This window comes from Pelmatolapia mariae, linkage group LG20, assembly GCF_036321145.2.
Source record: "Pelmatolapia mariae isolate MD_Pm_ZW linkage group LG20, Pm_UMD_F_2, whole genome shotgun sequence".
Lineage (NCBI taxonomy): Eukaryota > Metazoa > Chordata > Actinopteri > Cichliformes > Cichlidae > Pelmatolapia > Pelmatolapia mariae.
The window spans coordinates 20,341,604-20,362,717 of record NC_086244.1 but is presented as its reverse complement, the minus strand read 5'-3'; the positions used below and the strand labels follow the sequence as shown (position 1 = coordinate 20,362,717).

The 21,114-nt window shown below is 38.8% G+C and overlaps 1 protein-coding gene across 1 annotated transcript in view; it reads right to left on the bottom strand.

The window, feature by feature from the left end:
• Positions 1-21,114, bottom strand: part of LOC134618339 (cadherin-4-like) — a 234,670-nt gene that overhangs the window by 66,689 nt on the left and 146,867 nt on the right. Inside the window, exons 4-5 of the mRNA XM_063463709.1 lie at positions 13,700-13,926; positions 1,068-1,265 (exon numbers count right to left, since the gene is read on the bottom strand). Of these exons, the coding sequence (XP_063319779.1) occupies positions 1,068-1,265; positions 13,700-13,926 (425 nt within the window). The remainder of the gene's footprint in view (positions 1-1,067; positions 1,266-13,699; positions 13,927-21,114) is intronic.

Below are 21,114 nucleotides of genomic sequence, written 5' to 3'. Positions count from 1 at the left end.
GAAAAATATGCTTCTTTCGCACAATTTTTAACCCCAAAGAGATAAACTATGAGAGTTTTGTAAACAGCAAGGAAAAGCTGATGGCTAGATATTCCAGATAAAGAGAGAAGGAAAGAAGCAGGAGCGAATAAAGCAGCAGTCTTGTGGAATGTTTTTTGATGAATTACAGCACGCACCGCAATCTTAAAGTCGAGAGCTTGCCTATGAGCGAGTCAAACCACACATTCTGTTGTGACAGAATCCCTGAATTTTAAACCTCCTGCAACTCAAGCCTTTGCACAGCAAGTTAAACATTTATTTAATAATTTATTCGACAGGTGTGCGGGCTCAGCCTTTAACCTTCAACATGCAGCACTTATATATAGCGTATAATTATAGCCTCATCAAAAAAGGAAAAGGTTTTACAGAAATGACATTTTCCATCTGTAATTGTTGACAAATTCTGATTTTGAACGCTAAACGAGGACACTGTTGCTTTATTTACAGGAAGTTCTAAACCAATAGACTAATGTGCCTATTAGGGCACAGAAGAAAAGAAATACTGTTCTACTCTTTTGACTTTGAGAATGGCAGGATTTCATGCTTTCTTCTCATATCAAACAAGAGGCTTCACTAAAACTTCTGTGACAAATTGCATTGTTATACAGTTATAAAAATAGAACTGAACCTTAAGCAACCTTTCTGAAATAACCTGATAAAGGACAGAAAAGATGCATAAAAAAGGAATAAACAATCATTAGCTTCACTGTAACCCTATGGGACCTCACAGTGTGCAAGAGTTTGCTGTTTAGCCGAGCCTGCTCGGTGTCTAAGGGGAAAACTTCTCAGGGTCAATCAGGGCTGTTTAAATACCGTAAGGCATTGTGGCTGTAGCTGCATCAGGGGAACACAGCATAATCATCTGCAAGGATGTGGCAAACAAACTAGTTATGCTAATGTATTTCTGTTATTTATCACCATCCATTACACATATCCCCAATCAGCCTTACTTGTTAAATGCCCTCAAGAAATCCCAGCTGTAAATTAAGAACACATCAGCGATGCGGCCAATCAAATCTGTCACTTACACTGACAAGCATCTGAGGGAACGGTCCTCGAGAATTTTCAGCCACATTGATTGGTGGGATTACCCAGTCCCTCTTCTGTCTTCGTAGACCCTTGGTGATGTTGTGACCGGACCCTGGGAACATGATGACAGGAGGTGGTGTTTGTACCGCCTCCTTCTTCTCTTTTCTCCCAGCAACTTTCTTTTCATTCTCTGTGACCTTAAAGACAGAACAACAAGGTTTTACTTAGGATGCTACAATAGTAATTGATGTTATGCCAAAGACAAAGCACAATCTTGCAGATAAAAGACATTTTTATAGGTTTAGCATATATATTTAACATCTCTGTGAACTTTGAAATCTTTTATTATCTTTTCACTAAGAAAATGTCAAGGCTTTTTTAGCAGTTAGCTGTATGTCAAGCCACTTTCTTTGGGTACCAGCTTTTGAAAGCTTGCTGTAGCTGCAATGATCAATCATCACCTTAAAAAAACATCAAACTCATCAGCTAAGATGGCAGTTGTCACTGTCACCTGTTTTTTTTAATATAAAAACAAGTACTACATATAAGGAGGTATCTACTCTTTGTCCTTTAACTAGTATTTCTGCAGAGAAGTCTGAAGTTGCTATGGAAACAAAGTGCACAATGCAAAGATTTTGAAAGATCTAATGGACCCAGTCAGACACAAGATCATTCATCCATTCATTTCATCATTCGCCAAATCAGTCCTTCACTTGTGCAAAAAACAAGTCTTTTTGCAAGTAATTGGAGATATGGCAGCTTGGATAAAGAAAAAAGTCAACCAAAAACCTTTTTGCAACTAAAAAAAATTAACACAATAATTATATATACAGTTGGGGAAATATTTTAAGGTTGAACAGTCTAATTTTTATTGTAGTTTTATTTTAATTTATAGAGACAGAATATGAAAAAAGAAATCCAGAAAAAACACATTATATAAAAGTTGCATGTCATGGAGTGAAATAAGGATTTGATGCACTTCAACCCAACCAGAATTCTGGCTCCCAAAAACTGTCTCTATGCCCGTGTGACGCACATAACATTCAACCACACAATCAATTACAGACACTCCTGATCTCAGCTTGTTATGTGTATAAAGCACACCTATCCACAGAATCAATTTCATCTATTCCCACCTCTCCAACACAATGGGCAAGACCAAAGCGTTGTCAAAGAATGTCAGGGACAAGACTGTAGACTTACACGAGGCTGGAACAGGCTACGAGACTGTAAGCAAGAAACTGGTGAGAAAGTGACAACTGTTGGTGCGATTATTTGGAAATGGAAGAAATATAAAATGACCATCAGTTGCCCTCAGTCTGGAGCTACATGCAAGATCTTGCCTCATAAAGGGATGAAGATCACAAAAAAGGTGACGGGGTGCAGCGTAAAACTATATAGGAGTTTGTTAATGATCAAAAGGCACTACAGTCCTCAAGAACACCACTGGTAACACACTACGCTGTAATGGACTGAAATCTGCAAATCTGCTTGATAACGCACATGGCATGGTATTGAGCATCTGAATGATTCAGAGAATGTTTTGGAGAACGTGCTGCATCAGATGAAACCAAAATCAAGCTTTTTGGCAACTCAACCTGCTATGTGTTGAGGAAGAGAAATGCATACTATCCCCACAGTCAAGAACGTTGGTGGAAACATTAAGCTTTGAGGCTATGTTTCTCCTAAGGGTACATGATGACTTTACTGCACCGAGGGGCCAATGCAGTGTAAAATCTTGGATAAGAACTTCCTTCCTTTAGCCAGAAGACTGAACATGGGTTGTGAATAGGTCTTCAAAACATAACACCAAGGCAAAGAGTGGCTAAAGAAGCAAATTAAAGTCATGGAGTGGCCTAGCTCCAGATCTCAATCCTATGGAAAATCTGTGGAGGGAGCTTCAAGTTGCCAAACGGCAGCTAAGAAACTAAAAGGATTTAGAAAGCCAAGGAAAGTGACAAAACCCCTCGTCAGATGTGTGCAAACCTGGCGACCAACTATAAGCAGCGTCTTACTGTTGTGCTTGCTAACAAATATTCAGTTATTATTTGCTTGGAGAACAAATACTTATTTCAATCAATGCTATATAAATCAATTTTTGGTTGATATTCTGTATCTCCACAGACTGTTCATTTCTTTGTAAGTGAACAAACTTACAAATTCAGCAGGGTTTCAAAAAATGTTTTCCCCAGTGTATTAGTAAGAAAAAAAGCAAAAATAAGTGAGAAAGAAACGGAGTCTTTCTATCGCTTCACAAAACTCAATGGAAATACCAGCAGTACAATTCACTGGCAGACCACATGAAAATTTCATGTGCCAAATGGTGTGTAAATTTACCTTAATGCACCAAACTTGCTTTAAATTCAGAGCATTAGCAGATTTTCTGCAAAAGCTTTCCAACAATTTGCCCTTTTTACGATACTGCGTGCAATTCTACAAGCCTAATTTCAAAATTTGGGATGCTGTGTTAAATAAAGATAACACAAAAGAATGCTATAATTTGCAAGTCATAAAAGTCATTTAATGGAAAATGGCACAAAGAGAACATTATGATTATTGTTATAAATGTGCACTGAGATTTTTTTTCTTTTTTGAAAAATAAATGCATTTTAAATTTAATGACAGTAATATGCACCCATGATACATATTGTTGATAAGTACTTTTCTCTTCTCAAACAAATGATTATATGTTTATACTCAGTACAATTCTCACTTTAGTTATGTGCACACGAATTACTCCATAAAATCTCTCATTTTTAACCAAGACACATAGGAGCCATAACAATGATATAGCAATTGTAAAAGACTATCTTGGCTCTTAAAAAATGTAAACATTTCTTATCAGAAGAACGCCATATGAGAAACACTTTGTGTCATCATGTTTAGACTCAAGCAGAACATAGGTGATGTTAATTCTGTGTGAGTATGTATGTGCATATATTTAAAAGAAACCATAAACTTCATACCTTTTGTCATTTACACCAGGCATAAAAAGCCCATTAACAGAAAGCGTGTCTGGAGTTGGATTTACAGCCTCTTTCAACAGACAATGACAGCTGAGTCACAGACACACACCTCAATCATACAGTATGCACCCATCATACACTTTTCTCACACCATCCCTATAGGCACAGAGAAATGACCACCACAAAACTGTCTTTTTGAAAGATGCTCAAATAAGGAACTCAAATGTGAAAGGAACCCATTTTCAATCTCCTAAAGAACATTAACTCATCCATGAGTCAGAACAGCTACATCAAATGCTGGAGTTATGACGGACATCAAATAAGTAATGTCTGTGTGGAAATATTGCAAACCACATGACTGTGAACAGACAATGAACAGAGTGTACAAAAATTAGCTTTATTGCAGATCCTTCCAAGATGTGCTAAAACAAGCAAAAATCGTGGAAATTACAGTAGTAGAACTTTTAGTGTGACACCTGATTCCCTTCATTATCAAATATATTATTCCTTCTGTTAAAGTATATTGCTTTATACATACACGATTTATCTCTAAAGCTATATTTTAGAGCCCATCATCTGCAAGTTTACAGCTTCGCGTTTACTGTTCCAGTGGCAAAAGGTAATATTAAAGTGATACTATCTGCAGAGTTGTTCGACGGTAAGTTTACCAACACAGCTCAGGGTTACAAGATAGTAAAACATGTCAAGAATTCAGTCACGAACATCATAGCTGAAGCTATGCATCACTTGCACTCTGTCTCAATCACAGTCCCTTGAGCTATCCCTAGCTTTCGTGCTCCCCTCTGCCCTCTCCTTGCAGTGTTATTGTTTTTCTCTGTCTCCCCCTAGTCAGTAGGTACTGACAGCTTGTCTCAATAACATGGATTCCTCAAGCACTGGGCTGTGTTAGGCTGATGGTGCACCAGCAGGTAAAACAGCTGCACAAAGCTTTACTAACCAAACACTCATACCAGCAGACAGCAAGAAATTTGTAGTTTGTGTCTTTGTTATGTCTCCTCCAGGATCACTAATCGAGGCAAGTAAATCAACTTTCATTTGTACAGGGTAGCCCATGCCTAGCAGTTCCCCCATTTAAATGCACAGTGTTTGAAAACTGAAATTATAAAAGAGATATAAACAGGACAAACATATGGAGAAAGCACAATCATGTCAGTACAATATGTCTTGTAATTTCTATTTGTCTCAGCATGAGCTAACCTAAATATCTCAGAGATATTGGTCCTTATTGACATGATAGCATCATGTGGTTGCTGCAGATCTGTCATCTGCACATCTGTGATGTGAATCCCCCATTCCACAACATTTATTCAACTGTTTCACCACTACTAGCAGTTTGAACAGTTAATACAAGGCAGGATGGATTTGTGCTTTCATATTGTTTATGCCAAATTTTGACCCCACCCATCCAAATGTCTCCATAGAAAACGGAGACTCTAAAGAAAAAAAAAAAGCAACATTTTCCAATCTTATGTCATCCCACTCTGATGAAATGCATCCTTAGATTCCTGTTTTTAGCACCCGGTCTGGTCTTCAAGTTTGATGTGTTGTTGCTGTCTGCATACCGTAGTTGCAGTAAGTGTTTATTTGAGTTACTGTTGCCTTCCTATCAGCACTCTGGCCATTTCCCTTGACTTTTGGCATGAACAAAATATTTATAACTAGAGAACTGCTCACTAGATATTTTCTCTTTTTAGACCATTCTCTGTAAAAATTAGAGATAGTTATGGCAAAAAATCTCAGTTTCTTGGCAGTTTTTGAAACACTCAGACCAGCCTCCTAACAACCATGCCATGTTTAAAGTCACTTAAATCACCTTTGTTTCCCATTTTGCTTGCTATGTCTAAATGCCTAAATGAATTCCAGCCCTGTGATTGGCTGATTTGATATTTGCATTACTGAATAGGTGAACAGGTGTGCCTAACAAAGTGACCAATATTTTGGATATATCTAACTAGTGGTTAATAATTTTGCATTTAAAATATGGAAATAAATATGTTACAGTGTGCACATGTGAGCATGTGTGATGGGAGGGAGTATAAAAAGTCCAGCATCATAGACTCATTTGTAAAAATAAACAAATAACTAAGTAAAGAACAGGTTCAGTTACATTGTATTTCCATTAAAGGTGATTAGTGCCATTAATCTTTCTTCGAGTTTTTCGATTTCTTTTACTTCTGTGAAATGTGTAGCTTTACAGTTTCTCCCCAGCAGTTGACATTTGAGAATAAAAATAAAATACAACACAGAAGCAGTCTACAGTGTTGGAAGATGGCAATGGCTTCTGGCACATATTGAAAGTTGAAGGTCCTGTATGATGCAGTCTATAAAAAGTGTTTTTCTTTGTCTCTGTTTGTTCTTGCCTGGTCAAGGTCCCTCAGAGGGTTGGCTTGTATCTGCCAGCGGAAACAATGCTTTCAAGGCTGACTTCATTAGATGGACGCCCAAGAAAAAAGCTTTTAAGGCTGCTTTAAAGAAAATGTGTCAAGCAACCTGGCATATGGTGTGTATGTGTTTGTGTGGGTGGGTAGGGATGTGGGGTGTGGAGGAGCATGGGCTTAGGTGTCATGTTCAGTTTCATCAACCAAGTGCTGTACTTCAGACATCTTGGACTGTGAAATCCAGGGCACTTTAAGTAATAGTGCAAAAGGAGAGATTTTTACACAGGTAAAGGATTACGGTAGGTGAGGAGACCACATTCACATTCAAAGAAAGACTGGATTTGCGGCTCCACATGGCCATATGCAATAAATACTTAATGTACCATCCACAAAATTACTGCTCTTAAGGGTTGAAATTATAAAAGCTTCTGCATTGGTAGATTTTTACCACTTTTGTACAAAGACTTTAAACTTAAAAAGGCCAATATTATAATAATATTTAATAATATTTCCCATAGCTCCCATAGCTCTGTTTTTGGTTTCCATCGTTTGCTCCTGCTGGCTGAAAAAATTAAGAGAACAGGAAGCAAAACAAACCCACAGACTTCATATTTCCACTGCTTATCTCTACTTTGTGATATTCCATGAAAGCTTAAGTTGTGAAACAATGCCTTACAAACCCGCTGTAAGCTGCAGACAGGAATAAGCCTCACGTGTGATTTGTCCAGTCCAGCAAAAGCTAGCTTAGTTTATAGTCAGTTCTAGTAATTTAGATGAAATTGCCCATTAACTAACGCAGAGGGAAAGGTGCTCTTATGAATTTTAGAGGAAAGTTTTTTAAGCCTGAAGTTCAGCACCACATCATATGTACCCTAAATAATTAATTGAAATAATTAACTAGGTACAAATAATTATATAGAAGCAAAAAAAAGACGTGTTATGAGTTCCTATGACTGTGGGAGGGTTCCACTCACTGTTGTTTATTTCAGTCTTCTAAGAGCACAACAACAGTAAAATCTGTCTATCATCTTTGGATCTTGTAGGGCAAGAACTAGCTCAGTCAGCAAATTAACAAATCAAACCATCCTCCATGCTGTGCAGCAGTCTGTTGTCCATACTGGGATCCATTCCCGAGTGAGCAAAGTTCAGCAGCACTTTAGACCTCAGCATGCCACTGTACTCCTGCCATGGGCCCAGAACAGACAGCTGAGGCAGCAAAGTGGAGCTCTCCATTGCATCCCCAGCGACATCCCATCACTGCCACGCTTTTCCCATACAAAAAAAAAAAAAATAAAACAGTGATCTTCTTTACAACATTGCGTCAGTTCTTTGAGGTCTGCAGGCATTCATTTATACACAGCTCTAAGGTTAATGCTAAGGCCTCACCGCAGCATTTCAATCAGGTTGATGTTTGAACTTTGGCTGAAACACTTCTGTTATTGATTTGCAACTCTGCTTGAGACCATTGTCCTTTTTCATTACCCAGTTTTGGCCAAGCTTTAGTTTTAGGACAGATGTTGTAACATTTGACAATACTTTACTGTACAGATGAGTTTATCATCGACTCAGTGATTATGAGGTCCTGAGCATTATAGCCAAACATTTTCACTTTGGTCTCATCTGTCCATGGAAAGGACATTGTTTCAGAAATCTTTCAAACAAGCCATACTTGTTCAGTCTTTTTTTAATTATACAATAAAAAACTTTAAGATTTACCATGCTAACTGATTCCTGTAGAGTGTGAGATGTAACTTTTGGATGTTTTTGCAAATTCTTTTAGCACTGCATGGTCTGACCTTGGGGTGAATCTGCTGGGATGTGATGTCCACTTCTGGGAAGATCATAGCACTTTACTGGTTTGAATTCTCCAAACCAGTAAACTGCCAAAATTTTGATTTTTCAAGAGGTGATCACACTTGTGGATGATCAGTTAATGAACTGCATGTCATTATCAGCACCTGCCTGCTACATCCCCGTTTATAGTTTCCCACAGGACTGCAGAGAGTCCTACAAAAGCTTATTTTTTCATGATTGATTCTGTGTCTTTCAAAATAACAATTTAGTACTGTTTTGAAAAGGCTTGAAAAAAATATTTAAATTAAATATACATTAAAATTGTTGCTCTACCACTTTACCACACATTCCTGTACAAGACAATAGTAGAAAACTGAAGATTACATTTGTAAATTCTCATTGGGCAAATGCAATAACAATATTAATATTGTATTCAGCTTTTCGATTAGAACGGAAAGACATCCTCACTTGGAACATTATTTTGTGTCTCTTAGCCAATAACAGCATGAATAAATAAAGAAAATAATCAGATACAAATGTCATCTGCTAAGGAGGACAACAGGACCCCAATCTGCTCCTGTTAATACAAATAGCCCTGCAGCCTCTTCCCTGCCCTGCAGATATCACAGTTAAGGTGTTTTTATCAGAATTTTAAAGACGAATTATTTCCAAAATAACAAAAAAGACAATATGGAAAATTATATTGGTATTCAGTCATAATATTTTAGAGAAATCTGTAAGCCTCCATTGTTCTCCACCAAATCCAGATAGTAATCGTCAGTTCTATTTTATGATTTCGATATTCAATAAATTGCTGTAAAAGCGAACTAAAAAACACTAAAACTACATTGCTGTCTTTATGCTCATGGATAACGGACAAATGTATATTGGGCTTTTTGCTAAAAACACCAGGCTTTGGAAACATTGCTGATGTGTAAGTGGTGTATACAATCAAACACACACACAAAATAAAAGGGCCAATTTAAAAAAAATACTCATCTTTTGTGGTAAAGTTTCTAATTCTTTCAAGGTAAAGCACAACCTCCATGTCTTACCTTTTAATAGTATGCCTTAATGTCATAAAAAAACAGTCATTTAAACATCTGCGTCTCAACCCTCATCATTTTAAAAACCTGCATTTACTGTGCAAGATTGTGTAATCCAATCAAAGATCTGACCTGTTGATTACATTAGATGCCACTAAAGTGTATAGATGACTTTAATATGAATAAAATACAGTTTAAAGTAACTGCAAAGCAAACAAGTATTCTAATATATGATCAAATGTAGTGGAATATCATAAAATATTCAGTGCATATTCAGACATAAAATGAGTAAAAACTGAGTAAACTGTGAACCTATGCCAGCAGTTTAGTTATATATGAATTCGTTAAATATGACTGTGTTTAAATTCTCGCCATCTAAAGTTGCCAGTTTAGGAACTGAAGCATTTGCTATTTTGACCAACAGGGGTGCTACAGTACAACCCACTGCACTGGAACTGACAAAAATCCTGATCATCCTTGATCAGCTTGTGCTCATTCTCAGAGTCAGAAAAGAAAGAACCAGCAGTCTCTCCTCCTCCTCTTGTACTGTGTCACCCATCTGCACAAGAGGCAGACTAGTCCTAACAAATTTTACCATATTCTGTTTCCTGCACTGTGCGGTTTGGGGAAACTTGAGCATGACTAGGGTTTCAGTCACGGTTTTCTGTCTCATCTGCCGGCCAAAATAGTTTTCTGCCAGAAACTCAGTGTGATCCTTTGCATTCAGTCCATATTCAAGAAACTAATGTCTGCTAAGCATAACATGCCCGTGTGCACAAACTGGGTTTGTGCACACGGGCATGAGCGAAATGAGACAGATGTGAGTTAGGCCCGGATAAATGCATTCTTTTTCTTCAGAGAGAGGAAAGCTTCATGGGGCTGACTGCAGGGGATGGCTGCCCCACATCCCACCAGTGCAGTGAGGGGAGGCAGAGGTGGAACAAGACATGTTTGGGATGGATTGAGGGAGATGAGGAGTCAGTTGTCAGAAGCAGATGTGACCCCCCTCACCTCCCTCTGCCTAAATAAGTCATGCTCTAAATCCTTTTATCTACACATGCTAACAGGTACTAGTGAGTTCCCTGAGGAGAAATGTAGAGAGAAAAACATGCACAAAAAGAAAAAACCCATAAAAACGTAGAGACACAGAGAGAAAGATCTCTGCCCGTCACTGCAGCAAAAGGCTTAAGCAGGTTTTTCTTTCACCATGGTATAATTCTGATCAAACTTCAACCCCGATTCACTCTTTCTTACTCATATTCACACAGAAAAATTACAGGATGGTGATGCAACAGATTTAGAAAAATAGGAAAAGCAGAGATATGTGATCACTTATTCAAACTCTTATGAAAGACGGAGGAAAAGGAGCAACAGCAAACTGGAGTTAGTAGACTTTTTAAAGACAGCTTTATAGATTCTAGAGATTTCGTTATTTTTCTTAATACAACACAGACGGGGCACACATTCTCTGGCATGCAACCCAGCACAGATTAAACCTTTAGGTGCCAACCGAAGACACAAGCACACATAGAGCATACGCAGCAATGAAAATTTAACGCAAAATTAGCATAATACACACTTGATCCAACATAATCTCCCACAATAAAATAACATTCTTGCACACATGCTTATGCACAGTAATGCTATGTGAACAGGAGTCACTGAGTGTGAAATGGATGCCCCCCAATCCTCAACCAAGCTCCCCCCCCACAGCCCTGGTGCCATCAGCCTTAGCCAGCTGGCGGTGGTCCCAGCACTTCCCCTCCACGCCACTGCCTCCCCATAACCCTGCATGCTTTGATATCAGCCAGCCCCTGGCTACCCAGACATCTGGAAGTTATTATTCAACAGAGCACACCACAAAGCACCATTTCCATAATGAAACATCACATTTTGTTTTAGCGCCCTGCTTTCTCCTGCTGTCCTCATACATGTTTGTTACAACTTGTAGCATATTTCTGACCTCTGACCATCTTGTTTGATTGCTTGTCTATTCTTTGCTCCTCGGGATATACATATTAATTGACTCAGCGGAAAATTAAGTTTAAAAATGCATTCATTTGACCTTTGACACTTTAGTACTGAAACTCAGTCGAGTGAATAAGCCAGCATTAACTATAAAAGAGCGTAATTAAAGATCAACCTATTCAGAGCCAGAACAATACACACTCTTCCCCTCATTCCCATTAACTACCAGCAGATATCCCACTCTCTGTTTGGCTCTGTGAATTTATGACTGACATATTGCCATTGCTTCCATTTTCTAGCATTGCACATGACTACCGTCTGATTGTTACATAATGGAAATGTTTCACTGCTTTTATTTTCATCACAACAATGATTGGCTAAAAGTTTCTGACCAGCCAGGGACCAGAATTGTCTGATTCTCATTCTTGCAGCGAGCTGCTCCTTTTCATGCATGTGTTGTGCATCCAACACATACATGAAAAGGGGAGTAGAGGGAAAAAAGTTGTGCACACCTTTCAAAGCCACATGCTAGCGATAAATTATCTTTAGTGTGGAAGTTCCTCACAGAGAGTGAGGGCACAACGTTTGACAATGTGCCCGACTGCCTAAAATGTTTGTAACAGCAAACCTAATCAAACTCTTTAACGACCTCCCTTATGCTGAACGTGGACATTTTAAAGAAGCGAATAAATGGAAAGTGTCTAAAATTAAAGCTAATGAGCTGAGCCAATGGGAAAACGAGAAAAGGGTCAATGTCCTGTTATGTGGTGTTAGAAACATAGAGGAAATGATGTAACTACCTGATAATTGTTTTGTTATATAATTCTATCGCACCTGCTTTTGATTGATAAAGTAAAATATATAAAATAAAGGGGGGTGTACAGCAACTCATTTTCAGTTAATTATTTGCACTTCCTTCCAGGAGCACAGCACTTTATTTTCATTTGTTTCAGCTGTTGCCAGAGAAAATCATATATTGCACTGAGAAAAAGTAGATTTTTGCTACTATATGCCAGATACAGTTACAAGTTTTAGAAAGAAAACTGATATTGGCAGGTCATACTTGGAGAAAAATTTGAAATCTTAACTGGGCAAGAAAATTGTAATCAGTGCACCAATAATATGCATTTTTTTATATGGGGTTACATCGACTAGCAATGGATAAAAGAGGGAATTTTTGCAATGATGGATTTTCCTGATAGTGAAAGCCTGTTATAAGCATTGACAAGATGACACTGACACTGACAATCACTGAGGAACTTTTTAGGCTCGTATGCATTTACACTTTTACATGCAGGGCAGGTTTTAGCCTGCTTTATTAGAGAAAACCTGCAGAAATAATAGCCAGCTTGGTAGACTGGAAGTTGAAAATTGAAGGCCAGAAATTGGCATTTCTCCCTCTCTCTCTCAGTGGTCACTGTTTCTGTGCACAGTTCCTTCCAAAAATAAGTGCAATGAACAAACTCAAACTAAAGGTAAAGTTGAATCATTTTTATCCAATCCATGCACAAGTTCGAGCAGATTATGTATTTGTGTTTGCGAATCTGATTACGTCAGCTGTGCAGTCTGAGCCATCAGAGCTGATTTGTGCTGTGGAAAGATCTGATTCACTGGTAAAGTGGCCGTTTAGAGGTTTTTCAGTGAAGAAAGCTGCAGAAAACAGCTAAAGTACATTTAGTTTGATGCAAAAACCAAAATAATGAGCTCAAAGAAGTTATAATCAGGTGGAACTTCCCTGTGGTAACAGAAAGGTAAAACCTTTCTCATTAGAGTCCATCTATAACAAGCACGAGTGTCTTCAACATTTTAGTGTTTTTATTTGACTGGCAGATAATGGCTGCTTCTTACCGAAAACGAGAATTGTCTACTGAGTAAAAACGAATCCTTGGCAGCCTTTTTTCATTTTTTTTTTTATGTAAGTGAGATTTGATCTGTTCCGGAATTTATTTTCCAATAACTTATGTGAGATGTGCACTTAGTTAATGAACACAGGCCCCTGTTTTTGCCTAATGTAATTAACACTTGGGGTGATATTGGCTCTCAGAGCTGGCCTTGTGGTACCATAGTCATGGGGACAGTTAGGCTCAGACTGCTCAGTCTCTGTCTCTGACCTCTGACAGCTTTTAAATAGAAAAGGAAGAGACAAGAACCCCTGGGGTACCCAAGGCACAGGATGTTTTCCAATAACAGCTTATGGCTGAGGGGAATCTTACTCTCCCCCTGTGGCAGTCTGATTCTATCACTTTTAACTGTGTGGCACTGCTACTTCTTTCTGCTCCACCCCCTCTCTCCCCTTCGCTGAAACCCCAAGGAGTTTTGACCTGATTCTTGGCTGTTACTATCACCAGACCACTGGAGAAAATGTGATAGGAAAAAGAAAACTCTGGAACGATAATTGAAATTTGAAGCATGATATTTCTGTGTGTCTGTGCTCGAGCTCATAAAGTCTGAAACTCACCTCATTTTCAGTTTGTTGGGGTGATGGTAGGTCAATCAGTGCCAGCTGCACCATAGTCTCCCAGACATGTGTGTGCGGACCACTTGCTGTCAGTTTCAACTGGACAGGTTCATCTAGGTTGGCTCCCTCTCGTTGGGCAAAGATGGATCCATCTGTCCGCACACCAAAGAGGGGGTTGCTGCTCTGGAAGACCACACCTTCATTTCCCATGCAGTCATCAAACTTCACTGGAGACACACAAAAAGAGAGGATATGAATTCACTATTCATCACAGTTGTAGAAACTAAGAAGAAAAACAGGTACAAACACTGGCAAGCATGAAGTTGAAATTGCTTTCCTAACTCACAAAAATCTAAACATAGCGTACCTGCAGTACTCACATCTCATTAGGAGGAACATGACAAACTGGCTACTCTTAAGAAAGATTATTTAGCCTAGTCCGACACTGGTGTTTCTCACCATTTAGTCTCTATTAATAATAAGGTCAAGCAGTCACTATGATTAGGCTCCTGAGGATTATTGTCTGCAGATGCATGCCTCTTTGCATTAACAAGTATCCTGTAAATGTAGAGGTGAAACATGACAATGACAAGAAGCTGTAACTGAATTTGATAAAGATGCATGTAAAGATGTCTGCTAGTTTATTGTTAGACTTACAAAGAAGAATATTGGGAATAATATTGACTACAGAACCCTCTAGTAAAGAAAACTGTAACAGTTTTTAATACAGCATACATAAGGACAACAAACAACCTTTAAATTTTCTGTCTTCTATATTTAATCTGCTCATATAGTCAGTTTTTTGACAAAGACTATGCTTTCGGCTTTAGTTGTACTTCTTGTCTTTCTCCAATTATAAACTGAAGGCACATACAAAATATAGAAAGCACTGTGGAGTATGCCACATCATTATCTTACTCTAATGTACAGTAGGGGAACTGCTGAATGAGGATTTAAATAGTTTCTCCTTCTATATGGCTTGGCTTGATAGCATATTTCATAGACTCCTGCAAATCACAGGGTTTGCATTGCTTCAATAGTTTTTCTAAGGCTTTATTACACACATCCACCGGTTTCCATTAGAGAATACAGTGTAAGCGTGTGGAGAAAACTAACAACCTGACCTGAGTGTTATGTAATTTTTGTAGCCGTTATAAATAAAAATATTTTTGCAGTGCAGTTAGCACTTCTTATTTGCTCCTTCTTTCCCTGACAAAAATCAACATCTTTCCAAATATTGATTAAACCTATGATTCAGTTTAACCAATTAGGCAAAAAGATTAAAGGAAGCTTACGCTACACAGAAAGTATTGCACTGAGACGGGAAACACAAACCGTAATGTAATCTGAGGGATGTTAACGCAGAAAGCCTCTAGAGGTTTGTGTCCTTCATATTCTGTTAAATTAAGATGGCACCATAAACCTGTTCACCATGGAGCTTTCAGAGTTGCCAGGACACTCTTGTGTTTGCTCTCTAATGAAATTCTTGCGCAGTTCATAACAGGATGAGTCACTAGCGAGCACAGCCCATACCAGTCTCCCGTTCTCACTTCCTTTCTCCCTCGCAGCACCTGTAGCCTTCCCACTCAGGGATTAGAGTCCAGATAACATATCAAGGAAACCTTAAGCTGAATGCCATTACTCACAGATTTCTCATGGCTTTCTCTCTCCCCCAAACCACTACAACAGCTGAAACAAGGTTTCTATTACAGGGTGTAAACTATGATTAAATCCAGCTTTTTTGTGCTGTCTAGCCCTAAAAACACCTGTGATCATGCCAGTGCCCTCCTCTCTAAGGCCAGTTGTTCAGATGGCCACTCAGAGCTCAGTCAGAGGGAATAGCCTCTCAACGATACTGTCCACAGAGTGTATCAGGAGCTGCACAAGAGTCCTGGTGTAGACAGAAAAAGGCAGGATATAGAAGATGGATTACATCAATACAAGAGGCAACAAAGCCTTGGATCATGGATATCATCAGACCATTGCTCTCTTTGTATTGCCGAACAACCCCCACCCCTCCCTAAAAGCCTTGTTTGTGTTTTCAGTTTATCTCATTCACTTTTCTCTTTTTGTCCAACCCTGTGTCATTTCTTCTCTACCATCATTTTTTGCAAATTTTCAAAGATTACATCTGGGGGTTGGGGGATGGGGATGATAACAAACACACCAGTTGGCAAACATGTGTCTGTGCAAACAGAGTTTTGGAACACTGCCTGAATATATTAACAATGAGAAGAAGTCAAAAATCAAATTCAAAGCATGCTTTATTATATTTCTAAGTGCTTGTATCTGTGAAGCATTCGAACACCTGAAAAAAACACAAGCAGCAGGTGGTCTGTTGCCCCTTCTCTCTGTGTCCTCCAATTATTGTCTCTTCTCTCTATAAACTAGGCACACAGCCAGCAGTGCAGCCATATTGCAGTTATGGCTGGCACAGGCCTGTAGGCTTATACTTTGCACTAAGAAAAGGGATAATCAGCAGGGGTGCTTCAAGCCATATTAAAGAAAGCATGCACTTCTGTAGCACATAAAAGGCATTCGCTATCAAAAATAAATTTTGAATGTATCAGTCTTCATTTTAGGCATGATCACAGACATCAAAAGAAGATTGTTATTTCCATATGTAGTCATTTATATTTGGCATTATGGCTCTGTCCTGGAACCTCGCTATCCTTGCATCAAGAGAGCCAGCAAAACAAGAGGAAGCATCAGTGACAAAAGATCTGACACTGACTAACTCAGACACAGCATGATAGAAGGAGCCGTGGCAGAGATGTGTTGCAAAGTGGCTTGCAGATGTTCAAGAAACATAACAAGCTAAAGCAACCCAGTTGGTGTCTTCTATGTGAGATTTGCCAGCTGGATGCTTAAAAGGTCATCAGCTAAGCCCTGGTGTTGAGATCAGCTGATCTGCTGAGACTGTGACTGACTGGACATTAAATAACTTAACCATGCTATGATGATTTTTTTAATGTGAAAGTAAGAAAATATTTGTAAACATCTTTTGCATGGTCTGAGAGTGATGCTGAAATAATGGGTTCACTTCACACCAAATCATAGTCGACTAATGCGGTAAGGCTAGAAAACAGGGTTAGATAATATCGTAATCTGTATAGTTTACATATCATGTTTTCTGTCTGTTTACCAGTAAATAACTATATGAATGAATGAATGAATTATTAATTAATCAACCCACAATTACTTCACAGTGGGCCATCTATCTCCATCTCAACTCCTTCTACTTCTCTGTCATTTTCCTCTTTTCATCCTGCCTGTCTGCTCACTCTCCATCATCCTTTATCCAATGTAGCCATGCTTCCTCTGTACATGTCCAAACTATCTCAACCTTGCCTCTAACATTGTCTCCCAGCCACTCATCCTGAACTGTTCCTGTGATATACTCACACTGCATATATATTTTAATCTTGTTCGTCCTGGTCACTCCCAACAAAAATCTTAATATTTCCATCTCCAAACCACAGCTCTCACTAACATCTTGTTAAGTCCAGATCTTAATTTCCTAATGTTTTAAAAGCAACAACATCTTAATGCTGTAAACCGTCTCAGAAATTCATGTTCAGTAAAATCAGTAAGGTATGTAGTAATAGTAGTGCATGTGCTGTCGGAGTAAATCATTCCTATGCATGTGTAAGCCTGTATTTTCTCAGTGTTGGCATGTCTTAGCAATGACAAGCCAAACTAACTACACCCATACCCATTTGGAAATAGAGTGACAGGGTGTGGATAGAGTACCCAGAGGGACTTGTTCTTGCACCAGTTAAGAAAAGACATTGCCAATTTTACCCCTCCATCAACATACGCATGCTCACACACACACACACGGACCTCCATAGCATAGCTCCTCTTTCACTCACTTGGGTCAATACCGCTATAAAAGAGATTATAAAAATTGGCCAGCAACAAAGCACTGAAGCCCAACGGCACAGTGCTACACATTAACAAGTCGTCTAAAGCGGTAGGCTCCGTTTGAGCATTGATCTGGCAAATAAGACAGACACCCCAGTGTGTCTGTCTTAAACAGCCAACACAGCACTTCTTCACCGTCTAGTCGATGTGGACAGTCAACCCCTGAAATGTTACAAATTCTACCATGCTCAGTGCGTTCCAACACAGGAAAGGAATATAATCATTGATTTCTCCATTATGATAGGGCGAAAGACAGTAAATGGAGCTTTGTGCGTTGCTTGGTTGTTATCACCATCCAACCCACCCCACTACCACCCCGCCCCCCTTTCTAATTAAAGTTTCCATCTCACTCCAATAACACAAGGACAAGGAGGAGAGAAACACAAAAAAGAGATGTGACCTTCTTGTGGTGTTCTATGGACAGCCTGGCAGGAAGTAGCTGACAAGTGTTGAAAGGGAAGTGAGAAAGGGATGGAGTCAGGGGACAGGGAGAAAGCTGAGGAGTGACAATAAGAAGGTGAGAGAGGGAGGGGAGAAGGGAAGGATGAAGAATGTGTAGAGGTGGCAATAACTGTGACAGTGAAATTAATTGTACAGGAAAAACATGGAAATGAAAAAACAGCAAAAGTAAGTATGGTATATAAAAACTGCATTGGATGCCACGCAGTTGAAGAAACGAAACCACATGTCTAAAATGGCGATGAGGAAGAAAAAGAGTAAGAACTTGGAGGTAAGGTGGAGCTGGAAACTGGGGAGGGCAGTGGATGGAGGCCTGCACTGGGCTCCTGGCTCAGTGAACTAGATCCCCGTTACACACCCACATTGGAATGGATGGGATGCTCAGATGGCTGTTTAAACAGGTTAATTGGGCTGGCCTCTCGAGAGATCGGGACAGATGGATCAATGGATAGAATGAAAGAAGAGAGAAAGAGAGAGTGAACATGAGACAAAGAGCGAGCAATGGAGCTCAGAAATATAGAAAAGAGGTTGGATGAAGAGATGGATGATGAGAGATGAGTCTGGCCGCTGATCACAGTCTCCACGGGGAGTATGCAGTCTAATCAGAGTAGAGTGGGGCTGTACAGTGGGCTTGGCCCTCAGTGGCTGACTAAACAGAGCCAGGTCCACTGTCCACTACTGATAAATTATAAAAAGAGGACAAACTTGTGATAGAAGGCTGTTTAAAGCTATGTTAGAAGCCCATCGGGGAGACTGATTCACTGATGCCAATCATGGACAGTGGCTCATCTTTCTATTCTTCACAATAACCTTCAAAGGGATGATGGTAGTGACCAACGCCTACTATAAAAAATCCTCACAGTGCACAAGCAGACAGAGTCGAAAATAAAGAGAGTATGCACTGGACACAGACTCATTTCAAACTGTGTTGTACCATTCAGAAAAAATGCTGACAGAAAACATCAAACTAAAAATGTTCAAAGTTTTTTTTATTATTATTTATGAAAAGAAATAGATGATGAACACACAGTACAAAGAACAAGTGAATAATTACTCAAAACTGGCTGCTACTTATCAATCAAAAATTCATCAAAGCAAACCTGGTTGTATTAATGAATCGTTCCAAACCCGCTTGTGTTGGTTCAGTAATCTGACTGTTTCACGCTTTTAGTGCATTTTATGTACATAAGCACCTGAGGAATTCACAGAATGAAGTGCAGTCATATTTAGCGACTACAAAGGCAGAGCAAATTCAAAAACACTGAGTGAGACTATTTCACACATAAACTCCTACAAAGAAAGAGACTGTCTTTGGTTGGGAGGAAGTACATATTTTCAAGGGAAAAAAATCTTCTGCGTTAAAATCAGTATATATATATAGACTAGTGTTGATTCTGTATGAAAATGAGGGAAAAAAAGTGAACTTCTGTTCTTTTAATTTCCACTGAGATGGGTTCTCATTTTAAATTTCAGTCATGTAACAACTTTGTTGTTTCTCTAAACTTTCCAAGCCTTGCGAATGCAGAGCGCAGTTCCACTGCATCAAACTGTCTACCATAAAGTGAATGTAGAGTTTTGGGTGTCCTGATATGGATGGCCTGTGGTGTCTTATGTAAAATTAAGCAGCTTTACTCTGTGTTTTGTTTGGTTGAACACTGATACACTTTACTTCACCGCTACGCTTTCTCTGAGTGAAAATCCAAAATGTCAGCATGAGATATTAGGCTGTAGAAAGAGCTTTACCCCAAAACACTTCTTCTGTTTTTGCTGTTAAAATTTAACTGAAAGAACGAGGGAGGGCTTACATGAAAGGGAGGACAAAAACACAGCGTTTAATACAATGCTATAAATATTATTAAAAAAGGGTCATCCTAGGTGAAATATAAATAAAAGCAGTACAAAAAAATGAAATAAATAAAATGTTAAATGGTAACCATATTAGACGCTGTAAATATGAAGTTTAATGGTTTAAAAAAATATATATATATGTTCATTTTGAATCTGCTCAACACTCTGTAAGAGGCTGCATGGACAAACTGTTCATAATGGCACGGGGGAGCATTAGTGTGAGTGTGCTGTGAGTACATTTGTGAGGGTAGCACTAATGCTGAATTACATATAGAGCGTTTTGAGCAACATATTCAGCCAACCAGAGGGTGCCTTTTTCAGGTGTTGCATGTTTCATGTCAGAAAGATAATGCAAAACATTATCATGCACATTTTACATTACTGTCACCTGTTGCAAACATCTGAAAGGGAAAATAACACACAGAAATCTCGAGCAGCAGGGTTACGGTTAGAGTCTTTATGAAGCAATTGCAGGAAAAGATTTAACTTTCACTATGACAGCAGGTGGTGTCCTTCATTACCAAATGGTTACAGTGTGATGCAACACAGTGGTAAAAACATCAAACTGAATATGAAGAGTCAAAAAAACAACTAAACAACCCCCCAAAAACCAAAAAACAACAGCTCTCAGTTCATCATTCTGTCTCTTTGCTGCTGTTCTAATATTGTACTTTTTATAATTAACATATAGTTTGAATTATACGTTTCTTTTAGCTTTATACAGCATCCAACTTTCTAGATAACAAGGTTATGTGACTATGATATGGATATATGCGAATAGGGATGCACACTGCAGAGTAAATTTGTCACACAGCGAGGAGGGGAAAGCTTTTCTGTCAGGAAAGGTTAAACACCAATTAAAAGCTGCTGTGCATGGGCAGTTCGATGCTGTTTATGCATATTATTTAGCTGACTTGTTTTTCAGTATGGTTTATGAAAAACGTCTTGCAATAAAGTATAGTCAATTTCCTGTAAATACTTCATTTGGATGAAATTGGCCCTTTCTGCATATATTTTGCTTGAAGCCAAAATTCACGATGAATGAGTACAAGAAAAATATATCATAAAATTAATTAACTGTTCTGCTTGACCATCTAAACTAGCCCCTTTTCCTGTCCTGCTGGATGGCTAATCAAGGGTGTGCTGTTGCCACTGTAGCTGGTTAGTCATGGAAGGCATTC